At 42.8% G+C, this 23176-nt stretch overlaps 3 protein-coding genes across 6 annotated transcripts in view; 1 reads left to right on the top strand and 2 right to left on the bottom strand.

The window, feature by feature from the left end:
* Window positions 1-275: 275 nt before the first annotated feature.
* NUDT19 (nudix hydrolase 19) lies at window positions 276-5233 on the bottom strand. The gene is made up of 3 exons (XM_021541104.3): window positions 4544-5233; window positions 2556-2763; window positions 276-1497 (listed from the first exon to the last, which is right to left on the bottom strand). Exons 1-3 carry the CDS (start codon window positions 5231-5233, stop codon window positions 1271-1273), a joined length of 1125 nt encoding a protein of 374 aa, XP_021396779.2. The 3' UTR covers window positions 276-1270.
* An 84-nt stretch (window positions 5234-5317) lies between these two features.
* ANKRD27 (ankyrin repeat domain 27) overlaps window positions 5318-23176 on the top strand; it is a 54494-nt gene continuing 36635 nt past the window's right edge. For 3 of the 4 annotated variants that reach the window (XM_021540895.2, XM_021540916.2, XM_077786295.1), the window contains exon 1: window positions 5318-5432. The gene's annotated coding sequence lies outside the window, so the exon portion shown is untranslated. Of the gene's footprint in view, window positions 5433-17209; window positions 17305-23176 lie in introns of those variants that run through there. The other variant, XM_021540904.2, reaches the window with a different exon arrangement.
* RGS9BP (regulator of G protein signaling 9 binding protein) lies at window positions 12806-16840 on the bottom strand. The gene has a single exon (XM_021540936.3). The coding sequence runs from the start codon at window positions 16722-16724 to the stop codon at window positions 16011-16013; it is 714 nt and encodes a 237-aa protein (XP_021396611.1). The 5' UTR covers window positions 16725-16840; the 3' UTR covers window positions 12806-16010.

Here is a 23176-nt window from a genome sequence, read left to right on the forward strand (position 1 = left end):
GTGGGTCCTATTATTTGAAAAGTCAGGGCAGGCAGGTAAAGTCTCCAGTGACCAGAGAAAAGGGAATGTTACACCCAGCAGAATATTCAGAAGGTGTTCTACTGCACAATACACAGTGTTCTGCTTACGTGGTCACTGTTCAGCACAGGTTTACAAACCTCAACAGGTTTACAAAACTAGCACCCGCCTCGGTGTGTTCTGAGGGACAAGAGAATGATACATCTTTTTTTCAGTATTTTTTTTAATCCAAATGAATGCTACAAATCAAATTTAGCTAATTGTAGCAACAGGTTTTAATTGAAACAGAACAAAAGCTGGAACAAAGTTTTCTGAACAACTTTACTGATTAAGCTGAAGTTATCATTCATTCTCCTTCCAGATAAAAAATTTACAAAACTGCTCCACCGACTCCACTTATTCCACAAAAGAAAAGGCAAATCCAATCAAACAAAAATTCAACCCAAAAATTAAGCAACCATCTTTCCTCTGAAGTTCTTAAATCTCAGTTATATTAGTAAAGTAGTTAAGAAACAAAAAGTGGCATGTTAAAATATAAAAGTGGATATATCAAGGAGGAATATTATTCCCTTAAGTTGTTGATAATCTTTTTGGAGCTAAAAAATTAAACTTTTTTTTTTTAATTGCTTACAAGTTGAAGATAAAAAATATATTGATAAAAAGAATGCACTCGATTCCATAGAAGACTTCCTCTAAATTAGGTCTACCTTTGAAAATTATATTTTTGAATTATTACCATTAGTAGAAATAATTTAAGTATATCAAATATAAAAATTTACTTTATAATATTATTTTAAAAAGTGCATTATAGTTAATTTATGTACACATCTATATTTATATCTATACATCCATTTCTTGTCCCCAAATTAAAAAAGAGAATAGAGTGGAAAATGTCAACAAATATGTAATGGGAGATTTTATCCATTTCTAGACACACATTGCAGTTACCTAGCAGGTAACTTTGGGAAGCATAGTAAAGGAATCCTTCAACTCTTCTCTGTTCTGAACATAACATATATTTAAATTTTCAGTGAGAAGAGGATCTCTGTGACCCAAAGCAGCGCAACTGCTCTTTTTAAAGACTCAAGAGATTAGATACACAAGGATGTGACACCACACATACATACAGACATAATACTTTGGTAGGACAGAGAAATATTTTCATTACTATTTGGCAACAGTTAAAAAGCACTTAAAACCACAGTGAGCATATATGCAATTAAAAATATTCTAGATTTAAACCAAAGACATATTATAATCTACTATTGTAATTTGAATTATCACACTTTATCATCAGTGGATTTATATGCTTATATTTTGCTTGAATATTAACATAGACAGCAAGATTGTTGATGTCTTTTATTACTATCCTGTGAAATATCCCACCCTCTTTCATGAGATCTTCAACCTTCTTATCTGTTGACATAACAATTTTCTTTTCTCCAGTATAATCTGGATCTTCCGGATATAACTCATCTCCTGCGGGTAGGAAAAAAGATTTAGTTATAGATTGCCAACACTATTGTTCAGCCTTTTCATTCAGTGACACTGGCAATTTCTTAACATTTATCAGACATGTAAATCAGTGGAAATGTGTTTTGCAATGCAAAAGTAAACTGACTCTAAAAATCTTCATATTTAAAGATAGAGCCATACATTTGTGAAATACATCAGTGATGCTGCAGTGCACACTGAATGTTCCAGAGCTCCTGATAATATGCTATTAATATGCTGTAATGACAGCCTGGGCAGACAGGAGTGTATATAATAGGAGGAGCACAGGACAAGCACTTCTTCACATCTATAAAGACAGACTAAGAAAAGAAATGTATTTTGATCTATTTTGTTGAAGGAAATAAACACTTTGCAATGTTAAGGCATTATACTCTTGTGCAAGACTGACAATAAAACACAAATATAGAAATCCTAGAGGTCAATTGTGACCAAAAGAAAAAAAAAGGAAAGCATAATGAACAACAAACTTAGAAACCAGAAAATAATAAATAGTATATGCAGTTTTTCTTAACACTGCATGTACATGATTATGAAATGGGGGAGACTTAAGTAGAAGAAAGGGAAGGAGGAAGATGGCTCAGTGTATAGTTTTAGTCCAGTGCTTTATCACTGCAGCTGGGAGTTGTGATACTGCAGCTGTGCTTCTCACAAAATAACACCTGAAGTAAAGGAGAATTCCCACTGAAAAGGACTAAACAGAAGGAGTTTTTAAACATTCTTCAGGTTACACAAAGCTGAAATGTACAGAGGAGTACAATTTCTTCACAAATACACATATGATGACAATGGTGAAACAATGAGATAATGAGTAACTAAGAAATAACTGTGCTGTGTAATGTCCTGGCTTGTCTCTGACTGCAGCCACTGTCACAACTGTAGCAAACAAGGTGGAAACAGCGTGCACGAACTTGACTTAGAGGAGTATTTTCCTTACAGTTAAGGATGGTTTATGTCATATGGCTTCAGCACACAGCATTCAGGAGACGCTGTGTATTTAAGGGAAACCTCCAGTGTGTCCTTACCCGGCAGCAGCTGGATGAATCCATCTGCAGCATTCAGCATCACGGGCATCCAGCGCTCACAGCCCTCCAGAGCACGTGCGGAGCTGAACTGCTGCAGCTCTTTGAGGGAAGGGAAGTTGCACAGCCTGCAGAATTCATAAAACTGAGGTGGGGGAAACCAGATCTCTTGAGACTTAAACCGTTCAATGGCTTCGGGAGGTGACGACCACTGGAAGATGAAAACAAGTCTTGAAATAATAGTTTCAGTAGCAGATAGAAAGTCTGAATAACCTGAAAAGTCATTTAGCAAGGAAGTCTATGCAGCAAAGGAGCTTGCAACAGAGAGTATCTTCTGAACACAATAAAAACCATGTATAAACTGCACCAAAGTAATAACAAAGATTCTTAAAATTGAAAAACAAGCGATAAAAATTACTCTTTTTTTTCCCAATTAAAAAAAAAAAATATTTTACATACAGACATGCCAGGATTAAAAACTGGCATTTGTTTTAGGGGCATGACAGAATAGTTTACTGAAACCAACAGAAAACATTAAACTTACTATTACCAGAGGTTGCCACTGATGCTTTGAGCTTTAGAAGTACCTCTAAACATCTGCTTCTTAGAAGCATTGTTTTCAGAGCATGAACACCCAGCTATTCATCATAATTCTGCATGTTTAAACTATTGGTAATCTTGATTTTATCTCACATTGTGACTTTAATAATATGTACATAATTGTTTGCAGTAGATTTATACTGTTATTGACAAAATTACAACATGAACTCTTGAAAGTCAGGTTTCAGGTTGAAACCTGAAATTTAAATTTCTGTAGCAAAATTTCTTAAAACAAATAAATATAGCAACATCAGTAATGCCAACATTGTTAGGTAGGCTTTTACAGAACTGTCTGGTTTCTCATCCACTTCTAACTTGTAATCAAACTTCAGAATCCCTAGAAAAACTCAAGGACCCTAATGTACCTGACCTTGAGCTCTCTTAAGAGTTTCTTCATGAAGTTTGTTACTTTTACACTCTCATATTAAAAAAAAAAAAAAAAAAGTTATAACTTCAACATTTTTACTAGACTATTTCAACAAGTTTGCATATTACTTACAATCTTCCAAGTAAATCTGAAAGAAAAACTACGAGCATCTCATGCAGTCCTGGAATATACCTGGATATACCACATGCATGTCTCCCAGAATAATGAGGAAATGTGACAACCCTGCACTATACTGCAGGAATGAATGTAAAAAAAATGGTATTTGTCAACTGCCTTTGAAAGAGACAGTAATTCACGGTGAGAAGGGTCTGATGTGACACGGATCATGTACAATCACCTCACAAAAATCCCTCTCCCGACAGCTGCTGCAGCTGCACCTGTGGCGATGGTGACAGCTCCAGGTGCCCAGGCGAAAGGGGCACCGTGCAGGTAAAACCTCCCTCCCCTTTCCTCACGTCTCAAGGAGCTTTATCGGGAGGGCTTGGATTGCTCTGGAGAAGAGACAGTTGTGTGGAGACCTCACAGCACCGTCCAGTGTCTGAGGGGACTGCAGGGAAGCTGGAAAGGGATTCTTTGTCAGGAACTGCAGTAACAGGACAAGGAGTACAATGGGTACAAATCGAAAGAGGGGACTTTTAGATTAGATATTAGAAGGCAGTTTTTTTAATGTAAGGGTGGTGGGACCCTGGTGCAGGTTGCCCAAAGCTGTGGATACCCCTGGATCTCTGGAAGTGTGCAAGGCCAGGTCGCAGGACACTTGGAGCTTGGAGCAACCTGCTCTGGGTGGAGGGTGTCCTGCCCATGGCAGGGGTGGGACACGATTTTCTTCAAGGTCCATTCCAAGCCCTCCCATTCTATGATTTTACCCCTGTTCGAAGTGCAAGGGCACAGTCTCGACAGAGCCAGGGGCCGTGGGAGAAGGGCTCGGGCAGGAGCTGCCGCTCCCATCGCAACACCCGCCCGGCCGGGCTGTGCTGCATCGCGGCACGCCGGCGCCTCTTACCAGGACGGCTGTCACCTCCTGGTCGTCCTGCGAGACGTGCGGCGGCCGCTCCGGCAGGCAGCACAGGTAGAAAGCCGTGTCATAGCGGCGGCCGCCGCGGCCGGCCCTGCCCACGGGCGTCAGCCAGTTGCTCCACTCATGCAGCGCCCAGATGTTGGGCGCGCAGCCCAGGCGCCGGCACAGCCGCAGGAAGCAGGACGCGTCCTCCCGCACCCGGCGCCGCCACTCCCCGAGCTCGGCGGCGGGCGGCAGGCGCCCGGCGGGCAGCGGCGGGGCCGGCCCGCGCCCCGGCACCAGCAGCAGGATCCCCGCCTCCTCGAAGGTCTCCCTGAGAGCGCAGATGCGGAAGGCGACTTCACCCGGCAGCGGCGAGCCCAGGCTCTCCCGGTCGGCGGCGAAGAGCGGGGCGCGGCTGCCGCCGGGCGGCGGCGGCTTCACGGCGCCCAGCCCGCAGTGCGGCGAGGCGGGCAGCAGCCCCAGCCACTCGGCGGAGAAATCCGCCGGCTCCGCCAGCCCGCCCGGGAACACGTGGGCGCCGGGCATGAAGCCGCTGCGGGAGCTCCGGCGCAGCAGCAGCAGCTCGTAGTCGAAGGGGCCGAGCGGCGAGCGCGGCGGCCGGCCCGGGCCCGGCGTGCCCGCCGCCAGCAGCAGCGTGGCCGCCTCCCGCCAGTGCCGCAGCCGCGGGTTCATCTTGGCGAGGCGGAGGGCGCCGGGGCAGCCGCGCTCCCGGGGTGCCGCGCTCCCGGGGTGCCGCGCTCGGCCGGGCGGCACCGCCGCCTGCGCCCCCGGAGGAGCCACTGCAGCCCGCAGCGGGGCGGGCCGCGCCGGGGGAGGCCCGCGGGAGGCGGGACAGCGCCGGGATGCCTCAGCCCCCCTCTGCCCTAAGCCGGTGAGTCGCGGGTGTCCTCAGGGGGCGAAAGCTTAGGGAAATACAGAGGGTTTAAGGCAGCGATGGCCGGGAGAAACGAGGCGATGGCTTTAAGTGGCTTGGGAAGCGGTGGCTTGGGCTGGCTGGCGTTTCCCGGGGGCTCGCAGCACGGAGTGTATTTACAGCACCACAAGGTGTAAGTGGCCAGGAGCTTCCTCGGGGCGCAGGGGAAGGGTCTGTAATTCCAGCCCCGGGAGCCAGCTCGGGCTCAGCAGCCGAGGACTCGGATTTGTGCGCCTAATGCTGCTGCTGACCCGCCAGCTGGCCCCACAGAAATCTCCTTATCTCAATTCCACAGCAGGCCATGCTGACAGCAAAAGTCATTTTAGGTCTGTAGTTAAACGTGATGTTTGCCAAGTTGTTTGAATGTTTTAGTACATTCCAAACAGGAGGAGTATGTAGAGTTTGAGTTAATCGTTACAGAGCTCTTCTGTTTTGAGGTTTTTAAGTACCTTGTTACCTGAAAAAAAAAAATATTCAGCAAGGTACCAAAACCTGGAAAGGTTCTTTGAACCTTTAGGAAGCACTTAATTTTGTTAATTGATATTGATTCCTCAATTTTCCTTAATCTGTAAGAAATTTAAACAGAAAGAAGTTGATGACACAGGCTGGGAAGTTTGTGGCAATGGTATTTACATGTAACATGGGAAAATCCTTCTCCCATCCATAATCCTTCTCTTGCCAGACTGCATTTGGCAAATACCCTCATACCTGTACGTGCCTCTGACAACATCTCAATTTGATGTTATATTTGAGCTTGTACTTGATGCCTATGACATGTGTGTCACTGGAACTGAAATGAAGTTTAGAAGCAGCTGAAGCAGTGGGATGCTGGCTCATGTCAACTGACAAATCCAAAAGTGACCTTGAGGTGTGCCCAGACACAGCTGGGCCATAAGCTTACCCTGGTGCCTGGCTGCAGTGGGCAGAGCAGATCAGCCAAGCCAGCTGATGCTGCTAAAATGCATGGCCAGACAATAGACAAGCCTGCCTCCCTCTTCTTCCCTTGCTTATCACCAAATATACAAGCAAAACCAATGATATCTTGTAACTTGAGCAGCCCTTTTCCTCACTAATTTAATAATTTTTGCTCATCAGTAATTACCACGTTAGGCAGTTGAAGCACAAGGCTCATTAATTTGTTGTTTTCTACTAAGGTACTTTGAATCTAAAATCATGTCATTCATCTTGATATTTGTTTTCGTTTTTCAGTCTTTGTGTAGTTAACTATTTCACTGCATTAAGCATACATCTTGTTAGGAATGTGCTTTGCCCAAAAGCTGCTTTACTGGTGAAATATTAATAAACTACTGAGGTTTTTTAAGACTTAACATCCAATGAACTTGATGGCTGATCAAAAAGATATAGGGTCTATTATGTCAGATAATTTTAGCATAAAGGCATTTTAAGTAGAAAGTGCTCATGTACCAATAATGAATGGTGTCACTTTCAAATCATATATAATACCCACACATATACAAAACTGTCTTAGGATGACAAAAATGCTGTGTCTGATAGCCCTGGAACATAATTTCAGAACATATCTAGGAAAATCTAGCGTCAGAGAATAGCAATGATTATAGTGTTATCTTAAGTTTCTAACTGTAATATTAATTTGTTTTTGTTTTTTTTTATCTTGGACAGTGTAAAGGCTCACAAGTGCTAGTATGTAAAGCAGGGATAACTTGGCAAACAAAGCATAGGATCATAAAATGGTCTGGGTTGGGAGAGACCTTAAAGATCACCTGGTTCCCCCTCTGCCATGGGCAGGGATACCTTCCACTATCCCAACTTGCTCCAAGCCCTGTCCAACCTGGCCTTGGACACTTCCAGGGATCCAGGGGCAGCCACAGCTGCTCTGGGCACCTGTGCCAATGCCTCATTACCTTCATGGGGAAAGATTTCTTCCCAATATTCATCTAAACCTATTCTCTGTCAGTATGAAGCCATTCCCCTCTGTCACTCCAGGCCCTTGTAAATAGTTTCTCTTCATCTTTCTGGCAGGTTCCCTTCAGGCACTGGAAGGGCACAAGCAGGTCACCCCAAAGCTGTCTCTTCTCCAGCTGAACAATCCCAATTCTTTCAGCCTTTCCTCATGGCAGAGCTGCTTTATCCTTCTGATCACAACTCCCCTGGTTTCACTGGCACCCACTGGTATTAAACTCTGTAGGCATTCCTGCAGGGCAGTGGAAATGGGATGTGTGGCTGTCATGGTGCTGTGGCCTCAGCCACCCAGAGAATGCCAGGGCTGGGGTTACAGTTCTGTTTAGAACTGAGCTCAGCATCCAGAGCAGTTCTTTGGGCCCAAAGACAGCCACCTGCAAGCTAAGGTAAACTTTCTTTCACCTACTCCATTTGCACTATATGTCACCTGTTAAGAAGGTGCCATTCCTTAGCTAGGGGTCAGCAGATTCACCCTATTGCTGGCAGTTTTTTTGACTGGTTTTCAGAATTGTCTTAGAGCAGTTCAGTATCCATTCACTGCAAAGCTGAAGTCATCTCACATGAAATTCCAGGAGTGTGTGAGTCTTTACCTGACCCAGTTAACAGGACTGGAGGTTGCAGGAGGTTCTGAGAATGAGCACTCAGAAACTCTGTGAGCAAAGATAAAGGATGCAAAGTGATGTTTTGCCCCTTCCAGGTTCCTGCTAAGAAATGCAAAAGATCAGCTCTTAGAGTGTGTATCTGCCTCCTCAAAGCTATAGTTGATCTGCTGGAGGTAGCTCACATGAATATAGAAAAAGTGTTAAAGGCAAATTAGATGTAAGGTTATCTATAGAGCATGTTTCTTCATCTCCAACTTAGATGATTTTTTTCTTCAATATATTCTGATAGAATGCAGAGCTTATCTTACTTGTACTTACATATTCTATAGCTCTATGAGTGATTTCAGAAAAAAAAGATAAAATCTATCACTAATCCTAAACCAAGCACACCAGTTGTTTGCATTACTGTGTGGAAGGATTCCAGCACAAGGACATGATGCTTCAAGGGCCAGTTGTGGGCTGGGAATACAGGGCACTTCAGTGTGGAGAGAAGTCTTCCCATAGATAGATACATGTGTGACACTCAGTCAAATGTAACAGAAGGCTGAAGAGTCAGAGGTCCTCTCCAAATTAAATGATTAAAAAAAAGAAAAAAAAGGTGTTTTTGCTAAAACTAAAGAATTCAGCTGTCTTTCATGCTTCTTGTATGCCAGAACATTAAATTTATTTAATGGACTCCTAATACTTCTGTATTTCAGGTTGTTTTCAAAACCAGATTGTGTTGTATTGAAAAATAAACCCTTCTGAGTGATGCAAAAGTTACATCAAATAAAATACCATAAGATTATTGCACTGATAATAATTCTTTCAGGAATCACATTTCAGCAATGCAGAGATTACTTTAACATTTTTCTCTACAGTTCAGTTACTGCTTACAAGAAAAAAACATGTTTGTTTTAAAAAAAAAGTTTAGTGAAGTCACTAAATATGTAGAAATTATTCTCAAATTAATTTTCTGTTGGGTTTTTTTTTTTTTTTGTATGTGATTAGCCTACTTAGCAATCTCACGACTGTAATCATTAATTTCAGATGAAAAACAAGGTCCACCAATATTTCATCATTTAGTTTACATGGTATCCTGTGAGTTGGAGATGATTATACTAAGTCAGTTCTTGGTTTAACTTAGATGCATCTTTGTCCCCATGCAGATGCAATGTCTACAATAATAATTTGTGACAACTGCAAGTATCAAAAAATGCAGAGATTTCACTAGGTTTGCCTACTGCTTCTTGATCTGGCTTATTGTACAGTATTGTAGAATCTCAGAGTTATTTAGGTTGGAAAAAAACCCCAAGATCATTGAGTCCAACCACGAGCCCAGCACTGCCAAGTCCACAACTAAACCATGTCCCCACGTGCCCCATCTACACATCTTTTAATTGCCTCCAGCTATTTCAAATGGTATGTCAAATATCTCCAGGTCACTTCGAAATGACATGCTAAAGCTTTTAGATTGTTTAGCTCGTATAATAGCAACAAATAGGCAGACTTAATAATTCATATGAAAAGTAAATAGATTATTCACTGTATATGTTTTCAAGTATCATTTCCAAATTGTGAATAAATGTTACATCTAGGAAATGCAGGTTTATGATAACACCATTATATAGATTGACTAAAAAGAAAAATAAAAACCACAAAACAGTTAACTTCATACAAAATGATATTCCAACAAATTAGGCAGATGAGAAAACTAGGTTACGGATAGTATTAACAACTGGAACTGTTCTACTTCCAACTGACACAAAATGGATTACAGTCTTATGGAAGTGGAAATTATTCTAATTCTGCACCTTTTAGTTATGTGACTAGTTTTCACACATGTATTTTCTTGCCAGACTGAGCGCTGGTGTCTTGTTTGAGGAATCATTTGGAGCACACCTTCCAGGACTCAGAATTCAAATGTGTATCTCTTAAGTTACACCTGCAATTAGCACATTAGATTAAGTTGCTAAGGGAGTATCATGTTTGCTGTCTCTGGCAGTCGTCAGTCATTTTATATGGTATAAATAGTTAAGTATTTTCTTTTGTCTTTTTTTTTTTATTTCCCCTTTCTTGTGGTTTTTTTTTTTCCCCAAAGTTTATGCTATTTTTGTATAAATTTTTCTGGATCACACAGAGGAATTGCATTTAATTTTTTTTTTCCCAAGACAATTGTAGATGACTGTAAGATACAAGGTTTATTATTATTTCAAAAGTCCCATGATTTTTAAAGTAATTTTTTTTTCGCTGTGTGTTTTTTCAGTGCTGTGGCACATCTGTGAGTTCAACTGTGTGTGTTATTTCAACATTTGTATGTGAGAGACATACTTGACTGGTCAAGTGACTCCAGTGACAATTTCACACACAGTGGAAATGATCAAGATAACAGACCACATTTATACCACAGCTGTTCAATCCATTTCTGTGCAGCTGAATTACACCTAGCTTTCAGAGGATTTGTTTAATTTGGTGGAGATTTAAGTAGATGATAAATAATGTCATGCAATACAGTGTAAATAAAACATACAATTCAAGGAAAGAACAAAACAAAAACCCACCTGTGGAGGGCTGAGAAGTCAGTTTCTGTCACTCTGGTAAATCACAGTAAATAGTCTCACAAATGACTGGAAGTGAGCAATGAACATCATTGCATTTGGAAAGTGGCCTGTGTGGGTGGCAGTTTCAGAGGGGTTGTGGATTTGTGTTTGCAGTCACATTGCTTCCAGCAATGGAACACTCGTGCTTGCCTGGCTGAGAGGATCTACCAGAGCCCTGGTGCTGGTTCAGTGCCCTGTGACTTTTCACCTTTGCACAGGTTCTGCAGTGGCAGCTGCTAAAGCTACATCCCAGCTGCACCCAGTACCACAGCAGCCAGCTGTGAGGATGGGTGATGGGATCCAGCCACGTGGGACTGCCTTCTTCCAGGAGAAAGTCACTTGTAGTGTGCAACCGAGGGAGACAAGGATTGTCTTCTGTAAAATGGATAACAACATGCAGCAAATCAAACTATTTTTATTGTTACTCTGTAAGAGGTAATAAGAGAATAGAGTCAGTTCCCCTCAGGAATATTTTATATCCTCTGTCCCATTGGGTGTAAGATATTCTCTTCTTTTATAGAGAAGCTGTTGTTTAGCATTGGGATGCTGTTGCATATAACAAAAAGCAAACTTTGGTATTTTCTACATACATCCATCTCCTTTCCTTTTTTTGAAACAAGTGGATAATTTTATATGAAAGACATTATTTTCTAATCCCACTTTTATTGTACACTTACTGTAGCAAATGCTGCTCACGTGTGAACTATTTTGTCCAGATCTCTTCCTGCATTAAAAGACTTACATAATCGTATTGAGAGAAAGCACTTAGAGATCTGTAATCCACTGGTCTTACTGAATGACTTTTTACATAATGAAAATCTGTGAAGGGTAAATATGTTGACTAGGAATTCCATTAGCACTTAAATAGAAGGTATTTGTGGAAAGCAAACAAACAACACAAACCTTCCAGAGAAGGAAAAACAAGCCTGTAACCAATCCTCTCTATGAACAATAAGCACATGTTTAATTTTTAATCTGAAAGCTAATTACATCAGTTATTTGGTCCAGTTTTAAATAATTGCATTACTGTAAAAATATTTTCATACTTACATGAAGAATTTTGAAACTAATTTTATTTTATATTTATAGTGCTAAAGTTTCATGTTACATTGTTTGCAACACCAGAAGAATCACATTAATTACGATCCTGTGTTCCTAAACTATAAATGTGTAATGGGTTTTTATGGTGATAGGCTGGAAATCCTGGAATGAAATTACATATTGCTGTGTTTAACAGACTCAGTTCTGGTGGTTTGATACAACTGTTGATCATTGTTGCTACCAATACCACAGGACTAAGTTTCACACTCCTTAGATTGTGTAAATCTTTTACTAAAGTAAATGCCAGCTTTGCTGGCTGAAAGAGGCAGAGTTTGGATCCTAACACAAGGAGAATCCAATTGTTAGTCCAGTCTAGTCTGGTTTTCAGGTTGTCCAAACCAATGGTTCTGTACTTGCCACCAGTGCTGAAGGCAGAATCACCTGTTTGTAGCTGTTTCCCAAGGCAGATATTTCCTGGCTTTTCAGACTGTGGCTTCCCTGGCAGTGTATGCTACATCACTATTCAATTTTGGGAGTTTGAGAGGGCTGTGTTTAACAATGCTAACAAAATAAGAGAGCTTAGCACATTACTTTTATTACTGTGTTTGAAACAGGAACTTTAGCTTAGAAGAGCCTACTACAGATAAGCCATATTAATACTCTAGCTTTTCAAAGAGTCATAGAATGGTTCGAGTTGGAAGAGACCTTAAAGATCATCTGGTTTCAATCCCTGCCATGGGCAGGGACACCTTCCACCAGACCAGATTGTACCAAGCCCTGTCCAACCTAGCCTTGGAACATTTCCAGGGATGGGGCAGCCACAGCTGCTCTGGGCAACTTGTGCCAGGGCCTCACCATCCTAACAGGGAACAATTTCTTCCAGTATCTCATCAGAACCAGCTGTGTCAGTGTGAAGCCATTTCCCTTTGTGGCTCCATCCCTTGTGAACAGGCTCTCTTCATCTTTCTGGCAGGCTCCCTTCAGGCACTGGAAGGGCACAACTAGGTCACCCCAAAGTTTGTCTTTTCCAGGCTGAACAATCCCAATTCTCCCAGCCTTTCCTCGCAGCAGAGGTGCTTTATCCCTCTGATCAACTTTGTGGCCTCCTCTGGACTTGCTCTGGCAGATTTTGTTTGGTTTAAATTACTGCTGCAAGCAAACCAGTAAGTTATAAGGAAGTACTTTATTTTAAGTTAAATAAATAGTGACAGTAACAGGTTTGCATTATTCAAAGTGTAGAAAATACAACCCATGCACAGGCAAAACCAGTGTAATTCAAGTCAGGAGTAAGATTTTAGTATACAGCAAATTTAATATGTGTATTCTGTGACTAAAGACAAAAGAGCTGAAGTAGATCAACACTGATATTAATTAAGCAATGACCATCTTCTTTTGTACTATAATTACATTCTCACCAATCAACATGAGAGTATGTGCTTTTTCATCATGCTGTTTCAATACAGAGTATTTTGAAGTATGAATTCCCATTTTTCACTTACAAAGCAGCACTTCCAGTCTCCTTCCAGTTGCATTCCAGTAGGGGGAAAAAATGAAGACTACAAATGTGTATCTCTATTTCTTAATTTAAAGGAAGCCTCTGTACTTTTGGGCAATGGTGGTTTCATTTAGTTTTGGTTTTGTGCAGTGTTGTGCCAAACTCTGTCACATGGAATAAACACGTGTAGGAGACGAATGGCAGCACTTTATCCATGTAGACAGTGCCAATCCTCTGTTAGAATTCTGCTTAATCTATTAATTTTAGATAGCCTAAATATTAGGTGATACAGATTTTTAGGAACATACTAATGATGAATGAATTTGCAGCCAGCTTTGTCTTAAGATTTGAAAATTCTTTTCCCAAGGCAAATCCTTTAAATAGTAATTGTGTGCATATTCATAATAAAGCAAGACTTACATACTTAGAAGCTATTTATATGAATTCTTTGAATTTATTAAAAAATCCAAATAAAAACCCAAAACTGTATTGGACTGAAAAGTTACAATTTACCAACCCACTGAGGCTTGCTTTCAAAGATGACCTATTCTTAAAAATTCTTCTACACTAAGCATGGATAAACTATTTATCTATGGTTAGGTATGTGGAAGATACCAAGATAAAAGATAATGAATGTGGTCATTGTTACCATTTACGTATCCACCAGAAAACAGACTTGCATTCATGACTTGGGGGTTTGAGAACATGTGGTTAAATGGTCTGATTTCACAAGGTATATGGAGTTTTCAGGAAGGACAGAATAAAGCCCAATGGCTTCTCTACCCTCCTGTGAACTGAGCATGCAAAAAGTGAAAACATTCACAGGTCCTTAATGACAACAGGTGGCAATCCAAATAGGTACAGTCTTCTGCAGCTTTTACTGTATTTTCCTTAAATATGTTTACTTATTGTGATTGTGAAGCGGATCATCGAATTTAAATGAACACTCAGCAATTACACCTTGTCTAGGCAGGCTGGAACTGTAGCACCGATAAATACAGACCAGGCTTTGTTAGACAGCTGTCAGGGATCTCTACAGACACAGATTAACTGCATGAAAAACATACTCTATGGAATGAGTGAAATACAACAGAAAGGAATGTGGAGTTGTCTTGAAACACTCTGAATTCCTGAGAGAATGGAGTTAGACTGGACCAATGTGCAGAGCTCACATTATCCTTCAATGTAAGGATAATCTATAGCTTTGAATTCAGGCCTCTGCTTACTATTTTTTTTTCCTCACCTACAAGTGACCATATTCAAATACATTTCCCCTCCCAATAAATCCAGTTAAGTTTTAAAGAATAAACTGTTTGCTGCAGTTTTTTGAAGTATGTTTAGTTCTTAACTCAAAAATACTAAAAAATATTAGGTGTTTATGCATGTTGTCAATTTTATTTAACAAGCATGAAGACTGTCCACAAAAAATGTCTGATTATTACTTTGGATAATGTTCCCGTAATAATCAATGAAGAAAAATTATTTCTTAAACTCCCAGCATTTTGGGGTCTTTATATTTGGCTGTGGAGTGCCCCATACACCTATGGCACTGTAGCACATGTACCAAGCATTCCTGAAAGGACAGTGTGTGTTCACAGCACTAAAAGGTATTTCCAGAAGTAAATAATAAATACTATAACACATAAATACTTTTTACAAAACATTGTAAAGCTTCTCTGCTAAGTAAGTGTCTGTTCCCACAGTTTTATATTTAAATGTTGACAATTCCACAGGGAAGCACTTGAAAGTTTTATGCTGTTGCATTTCCCTTCTAGATTTGTAGCGTTATCAAATGGGACCAATCCTAAAGGCTTCCTGTTTCCCAGATGATTAATCAGACATGACTGAGATATGAAACTGAGACACATTTTTAGCTTTGTCTGAATTTCTGCCATTTGGGAGCTTGCAGAAATGTGGCTGTACATATACAAGCATCAGTCCCTGCCTGTCAACAGGAGAGGGGATCCCATTGGGAAAGTCTGCTTTAACTTAACATCATTTCTCTTTGCTAAAATCTATTTTCCCATGTTACTGCATCTGCTGTGGGTAGATTGATTGCTGCTGTTTTCATCGTTTATCACGGAGTACAAATTGCTGCTTCAGAGGCAGGGAAAGATAACATCGTGGTAAACGTGAATGAAAACCATGAGGCTTCCTAGTATTTTTCTAAATATGCAACTTTTCCTTTTTGCTCTTTGGATTTGGAAAGCGATTAGTCATTTACATACACTGTGCCAATTCATGCAACTGGGTTCTGTACAATCCAGTTTAAATTAACAAACAGTACTTGGTATCAAACGTTGTTCCATTTTCTGCCCCCTCCCCAACCATAACTTATTTAAAATAGAGGCTGGTTACATTCTTTAATTGGGGTTTTCATCCTTACCCCTTTCCTCTGCTCAAGAAATATATTTTGTATTTGATGGAAAAAAAGAAGTATTCTATTCATTTGGTCAGACAAAACACCCATGTTAGCCATCACATTTATGTTACCCTCCAATACTGTAAACAGTGACCAGCAGCAAACACCAGAGCTAGTGAAGAACAAAAACCACAGGCTTCTGAGAATAGTGACCTATTAATAGCAGGCAAATCCCTGTTACAGCCAGTAGTGATAATACCCTGATACTTCTCTTAACTGTTACAAGTCCAGTAAACGAAGACATTCTATTCTGTGCATCTCTTTTCTTCAAAAAGCATGAAGAAACAAATAGTGCATTTTAGAATATTCAGAGGCAAAAGTTCTGCTTTGTTCTTTCAAGTGCTCGTTTAAAATTCTCAGCTCATCCAAGTGACACACTTTGGAAGTGAAGGTGAGGCATGAAACACTCCAGAGACAGGCTTGAGAGGGGTCGCTCGTGTCAGAGCTTGCACCACCCTAAGACAGTTTTACCACACACACCGCCAGGACAATAGCGATGATGAGCACAGCAGTGAAAATAATCCCAGCTAAAACCTTGCTGATATCGCAGAAGGATTTATTTTCCTCCACAGAGATCATGCCAATAGAGGAAGCACCCACACTGATGGTGGATTTCAGTTCAGCCCCTGGGTCTTGCTTAGCCTCTACTGTCCACTGGGGGACATTGACCTTCATCTCCATCTCGTACATCATCTCTCCTACCTGGTTGATCTCGTTCTCGAGGTCTTTCAAATCCACCACGTCTATGTTGTGCTCAGCCTCGTACTTCATGTTCTGGACGCTCATGGCGCGGGCGGCCACGCCGGAGGTTCCCCCGCTCATGCCCGTCTGGATCAGGTGTTTTTTGGGGACGTTCAGCGGGAACTCGTGGCCCAGCTCCAGGGCCCTCCTCATATCGATCTCCAGGATCTCTAGGCACGTGGAGAAAATCACCCATAGCCTCTCGAACTCGGCTTTATCTTCCTTACTCACGGTTTTGTCCTTCAGGACCGTGGTGAGCTTGTTCCTGTTGGCCACCGCCAGCTCCTGAGCTTTCTGCCGGGTTTTCTTGAGCTCCTCCCGCAGGTTCTGGGAGTCCGAGGTGCCGCCGATGGTCAGCACCATGTGCCGGTAGCAGGCGGTCACCTTGTTGAGCGCGTCCAGCAGCGCCTTGCACTCCTCCTTCACCATGGTGGCGGCGGGGGCCGTGCCCGGAGCCGCCCTGCCCGGTGCCGCCCCGACCTACCCGGAGCCGGGCCGCGGGCGCTGCCACAGCCGGGCGCTACCAGCACACATGGCAAGCGCTGCCTCCGGGTCGCGCCCGCATCCAGCACCGCTCAGGCGGCTCCGGGAGCCCGGGCGGGCGGCGGCGAGCCCGGGCGGGCAGGCAGCATCGCTCCCGGCACCACCGCCGCCTGCAGCGCCACCGGGGCGGCTCGGTCCGCGCCGCGCTCAGCGGGGCGCTGCTGTTTGAAAAGTGCCAAGCGCCGAGGATGGAGGAGGAAAAAAAAAGAAATCAAAAAAGCCGAGGCTAAAGCTCTGGGGAGCGGCAGGCGGGCAGCCGGCGGTCCCCGCCGCCGCCACTTGACTCGCCCCAGCTGGGCGCCCGCGCGGTCACATGGGGGGAGCGCCCGGCCCGGCCCTATAAGCCCTCGCAGGCTCCGCCTCCGCAGGCAGCGATCCCGCGGTGCTCCCGGCTCTTCGCCGCTCCCTCCCGTCTCTGCCCGGCCATTGGCTTCGTGCGGCCGCGCCGGGCCCGCCCTGGACCCCGGTAGGGCTTGGCTGGGGCGCGGAGCGGCGGGCGGCAGCGGCTGTGCGGCCGGGGAGCAGGGGGGCGATGGTGTCGGTGTGAGTGGCGCTCCCGCCCCGGGCAGCCTGCGGCTCCCGCCGGGACCGTCCCGCCGAGGCGGGAGCAGGGAGCGCTCCCGGCCCGCCGTGCCGTGCCCCGGGGCCGCTCGGCGCGGCCTGGGCGGCGGCGGGGCCGTGCCCGCTCGGCCTTCGGCGGGGTCGCGCCGTGCGGACCGCGGCCGGGCCGCTCCTCGCCCCAGTGAACGCCACGATGCGTGGCGGGTCGGGCTTGCCCGGGCCCGGCTGTCCCGTGTGTTCAGACGCGCCGGCACCCGGCTGGGGAGGGAGCTCGCTGCTGCTGTCACCCGGAGGAAGGGCCGGCGTGCGGGCCGGGGCACCCGCACTTGGCTCAGTCAGGCCGTGGCACATCAGGAGGGCAGGAAACACGCTGTCAGAAGCCGTGCTCCAGCGGCTGCCCTCGGCACGGTGCTGGGTACAGCACGTGAGCGCCGACGGGCACCAGGCCGTGCTCGTGTGTGCGGCCAGCGGGATGGAGGTGATGCGAGTGCCGCTCGGTGACCTGAGCTCTGCTGCCTCTAGCACCTGGTGTTTCTGCTGAAGTGGGCTTCTGGAGAGCTTGCTTGTCACAACATACACTACCACTCATGGCCCAGCGTTTGTGGGGAGCTGAGTGGTTTTTGTGATGCTACAGTAGCCTGAAAAAGCTGTGAAGCCACAGGAGTCCCACAAGAGGAGCGTGACCCATTCTCTTATCTTTTATCACTGCCTTTGCAGGGCAGTGTGTGTTATGAGCAAGATAATTTACTAAGAGGAACAGAGTCCAGGCAGACTGGCTTTCTGCTGCTGAGCCCAGCTTGAAGAGTCTTGTCTAGCCTATGTTCCTCTTTCTAGATTTTGGTAGCTTGGACTCCACTGACCGGGTTTTTTTTGTTTATGTTTTATCTTGCTTTTTGGCCCTAGTTCCAAAACCTGTGCAGCTTCTGCTGCAGGCTGCTTGCTACCTGTGGAAGAAATGGTCTCTTAACTTTGTGTAGGTTATCAAATTACTGCCAGCTAAGATGAGTAGCTCTGTTAATTTGCATGTTGGTAGCCTAGAAGAAGCAAATCAGTCATGCCTGTTTCTTTGTAGGAATAAAGAAACACAGGATGATTTTGATCTGATTGTAAGTGAAGTCTTGTAATTGCCTAATCATTGTCAGGTGGAAAAAGGATTAGCTCTGGGTTTGAAGCTGGAGTACTATGTGACATAAGTGTTAAGCTTATTGCTGACTAAATTATGCATATTTGTGTGTCTGTTTTAGCTATTTTTAAATTTTGCCACAGAGTACTGAAGTTATGCGAGAATCTAGAAACCACTTCTGCAAATGTGTCTGGGAAGGAGAGGTAGGGAGGATCGATTCAGAAGTGTGACTATTTAAACCTGAAGGTAGCAGCAATCATAATCTGTATCAGGTAATGCCTAAATACATCTTTAGGTGTGTCGTATGGGAAGAGCCTGTTATTTAGATTACTTCTAATTTAAGTTCAGCTGCATGCAGTTATACAACTTGCTTAGATTATGGGAACTCTTAAAATTCAGTTGTTTGTCAGTCAGGTACGATGTTGTGAAAATTCATATCTTGATACTGCTTTCAAACAAGATGCTGTCTAGCCAAAATACTGTCCTGGGAAAACTATTAGGATGGAGGTAAAAATCCTTAGAACTGACTTAGGAAGCAGCATAAAGAGTAGTAGAAAAAATATATTTCCTGGTTCTGTGGCAAGACTTTCTTGCAGTAGATGTTAACGATTGTATTCTTCCTGTGCAGTACTCTTAACAGTGTTTGCAAAGTATTCTATGATGTATCTTGAACATCACTAATTAAATGTTATAGCCTCATTTTAATACTTTAAAGTAGCATATAGGCAAATGCAGTTTTGTTTTGCTTTAATAATTGGTAAGCCTTGTCTGAGGGACTTGCTTTTAGAGTAAGCTCATGTACTAAGTTTGGTCTGTACACTGCTATGGCTTGGCAAAGTTTGAAGCCACTAAGAGATGAAGAAGTAAGGATGAAATACAGTGAAACTGAAATGTGACATCAACTCCTTCCCTCTCCCTGATCACTGATAAATTGTGAATTCTTTGACTTCTGTGATTTGGTTTTTGCTTGTATGTAGTGGTGAGAGCATTTAATCCATAGGAAGAATCTAAATTTATATTGTAGGGGAATATTAGACTGATATTTCTGTATCATGATGTTTACTTCCAGAAAGCTCTTAATTAGTTTTGGCTGTTACATGTTGCATTGGGTGGTAATTGTAACACCAGTAGTAGTTAAAATAATTTATTTTGCCTTAGAGCTTACCTGCTGAATTGTTTTCCAGCCTTCTTACCCTTGCGCTGCTGCCTAAATGAATGAAAAGATTTGGCTTCAGGAAACCTCTGTGTATTTCAACTCCGTAAGAATTTTAACCCCCTGCTCCCCTCCAAAGAAGGGGTGTGAAGTACCAAAGTGCAGAAACCTCTGAGAGCCTGAGGGGGAGGTGACCTTAAATACAGCTCCCTGGTATTTGAAGGAAGCATCCTTGTTTGATGCTGTTGAGAAGCTGTTGTGGGAACTTTGTGTTTGCTGTTAATGGTCTCCCTCTAAATGTTCCTTGTAACTGTCGATGGTTCACTGAACAGCACTTACACTTTCTGGGGGCTTGCTTGGAGTAACTCAGGGCTGCCCATCAGAGAGTGTAATGCAGCTTCAGTAGTGGCAAGCCAAGGAGTGAAACTTCTTTGAAGCCATTCTGGTGGATTTCTAAACCTGTGAGAATTGGAAATCTTGTGTCTACCCGGTTGTGAAAAGAGAATGCAGTTTGTTCCTGATGCTTGGCTGATGACAAGCAAGATGTGTTTGAATATGTTGAAGTAACTGGGTAGAGGTGGGAAGCTTGGCTGTTGAAGGATCCACATGTATGGAAATGTGCTTCCTCTGGAGGAAAGGAACAAGTGATGGGGGAGACTCAAGCCCCCAAGTCTAGGACATGTAAGGATGTGCTCACATCAAACAATAGTGTAAATGCACTGCTAAAATATAAAAGGTGAACCTTCTCACCATTTCTCCTGAGTGAGCTGAGCTCTGGAGTTGGAGGTGGGGCTCATAAGAAGCTGCACAAAGATCTGGTACAGCCCTGTGTGCTCACTACTGCTGCAGGCTCTGGGGGATGCCTGTCCAAGGATATGGAGCAATGGTAGCAGGGCCAGAGCTGCCAGGCTTGGAAAAGGCTTGGGAGGTGTTGGGTAGAGGCAAAACCCAAGCCGTGAGATTTTGTGTCAGCCCTTAACCCTTCATTGGAAGAAATGTGTGCCTGGAAGGGAGATGCTGAGAGAAATTAGTATCTTCCTGGAGTGATCATGACCCCAGACTCTGTTCTATTGCTGTCAGGCTGATGTTCTGGGATGGTAAAGCTTAGTTTTTTACTGGTTGCTTGTAAGCCTTGAGCTGACTGATGTGAATTTACCACTCACCACTCTATAATCTGATAATTCAAGGTGCTACTCTTGCATACTTCCATTTCACAGAAGTCAGTACAAGGTGAATCTGAATCTAGAAGGGGTAGTAATAGATGTACTTATTTATTCCCTCATGGTGAGTGAGGTGTACTGGAATATGTCAGGTGTTTTTCATAGGATGCTCAACACTCATCCTTTAGAGTTTTTAAATGCTCAGAAAAAGAAATAATCTTCTGTTTTTACTTTGAAGTGAGTTCTGATGTAGGGCTAAAGTTCAGATTGTAACTTTTGCCCAGAAGCAGAGTAACCAATGAGTAATAGTGCTGTAAAACAAGAACTGGAGTGGTAACTTGAGATTTTGGACTGAGTCTGTTTAAATTCCACTGTTAGATTCCTGTTTGCTTGTAAAGAGCTCTAAGATATGCTTACCTTTGGCTGTTCCTCCTAACAAGTGGTGCTCTTAAGGTGTGTGCAGAAAGCACACCTATTAAAAAAAGCCCCTTAACTTAGAATTGCTTCCTTTTACTTTTTTTTTTTGTGTGTGGAGCTGTGCAGTTTGCTAGAATGATACATTTCTGATAAAGTTTGTATGTGTATTTATCTGGTACTCTGAGATAAAAATCCTTTAGTTGAGTAATGAGGTGTTCCTCACTTATTATTTTGAGCACTTCAGCAAATATCAGGTTACTAAGCCTTAGTGTTCCTGTTGTAGCTATTGGGAGCTAAAGTGAAGCTGATATTATCCCATGAAACTTGACAATATTGGTAAAATAAAATTGAGTGAATTTATGCTTCTTGTCACGCTAATGGATCTGGTGCTGAAGGATTTGGGGAACTTGGCATTCTGCTCCCTTGAAGCTGGATTTGTGTGGGGAGCACACTGAGGTAATTGCTGTTAGTATCCCAGTGTAACATTCTAACTTGCCATCCTGGAGACAACTGAGGTTACTGAACTTGGCTAATAATTTTTACTGACTTTGGTAGCTGTTTTTACTTTGTTCTGCTAAATTATTATTAAAATGCCATGGTGAAAACACAGAATGTTATGCTGCTCAGCATTGACTATGTAGTGTTTGTATACACCATCTCTCATGATGTTCTGAAAGATGTTTTCTCTGCAGAATGTTTTGATTAGTCTTTAGTAGAGATGTAGCAGGATGTTCAGAAGATGATGAGGCTAAGGTTTGAGTAAGTAGTTGTACAAGTTGAATGTGGACAGGAGGTAACTGCTAAGTAACAATGCAAATGCAATGTCATCATGCACTTTCATGGCTGTTTGTCCAAATTTCAAAGTATTTCCTAAAAGGAACTGAAACCTGCAAGCTGTGGAAAAGGTTCCTCATTTGTCCATCTCTAAAGGAAAATGCCATCAATGAGAAAATGAACTGTCAGGATTTATTCCTATTCACTGTTTTCACTACCAATTGTAATTAGGCCTTGTTTCCAGTGTCTTACAGAAAACAGTGACATGCTTAGGTTCCATGTTTTTCACTTGAGCTGTCCTTTGTACCATAGTTATATTGTTAGAATTATCACTCTGCTTTTGATATAGACAGGATTAGTCTGTTGTAAGATTATGAATATAGTTTTTTGTTTTTTTTTAAACTGTAACATAATGCTTATTAGATTGTCTGATCCAGCTAGCTTCTGTTCTTCCAGCAATTTGAGCTATTTTTGTGTTTACAGGCATGAAGCCATACACTGAAGTGATTATGTTTAAACCTTTTACATAACATTAGTGCTTGAGAATTGCTTTACTGCTAAGCATGATAGAATTTGGTAAACTTCATAGTGAATATAGCTGATGATAGTTTTTAATGAGCATTCTGTTAGGCATTAATCAGTTGTGGTAATGTATATAAGGCTTTGTGCATTTTCTGTTTTCACTGTAAAGCTAAAGCTTTACAAGCTAAAGCTGTCCAAGGTGCAGCTAGAAGAACAAGTCTGTGTCACCCCCAAGTTAAATTAGGTTGAAGCTGGATGTTGTGTTCTGCCAACAGACTCTTAATGGAGAATTCTAATGTGTCCCTAGAATTATAGCAATGTATTAGCCAATATTTTCAGATGCATTTAACTTCTGGGGTGGAAAGAAATTGACTTAATCTCAAAAATGCCTGAGCTTTGGGGAAGCTTTAATGTCTTCTCTAGAATCTGTAGACTAAATTCCTTTGGTTTGTTTTTTTTTTTGATAACTTAAATTGCTTCTACATCCACACTTCTAGTGCTCTGGAGAATGCTATGGGAAAGTGATGGAGAGCTAAGTGAATGCAGTAGCTAAACTGTTTTAGGTAATAAGTATTCCACCTGTTGTTTCTCATGTCTTCCTTTTAATCAGATGTGATACCTAATGCCT

Source organism: Lonchura striata, chromosome 13, assembly GCF_046129695.1.
Source record: "Lonchura striata isolate bLonStr1 chromosome 13, bLonStr1.mat, whole genome shotgun sequence".
Taxonomy (NCBI): domain Eukaryota; kingdom Metazoa; phylum Chordata; class Aves; order Passeriformes; family Estrildidae; genus Lonchura; species Lonchura striata.

Excerpts from the sequence above, each read along its gene's own strand:
- RGS9BP (XM_021540936.3), bottom strand. The coding sequence starts at position 16,724 with ATGGTGAAGGAGGAGTGCAAGGCGCTGCTGGACGCGCTCAACAAGGTG.
- NUDT19 (XM_021541104.3), bottom strand. The coding sequence starts at position 5,233 with ATGAACCCGCGGCTGCGGCACTGGCGGGAGGCGGCCACGCTGCTGCTG. Across the intron at positions 2,764-4,543 it reads AGGAGGTGACAGCCGTCCTG|TGGTCGTCACCTCCCGAAGC; the intron begins GTAAGAGGCGCC and ends TTCATCTTCCAG. Across the intron at positions 1,498-2,555 it reads ATTCATCCAGCTGCTGCCGG|GAGATGAGTTATATCCGGAA; the intron begins GTAAGGACACAC and ends TCCTACCCGCAG.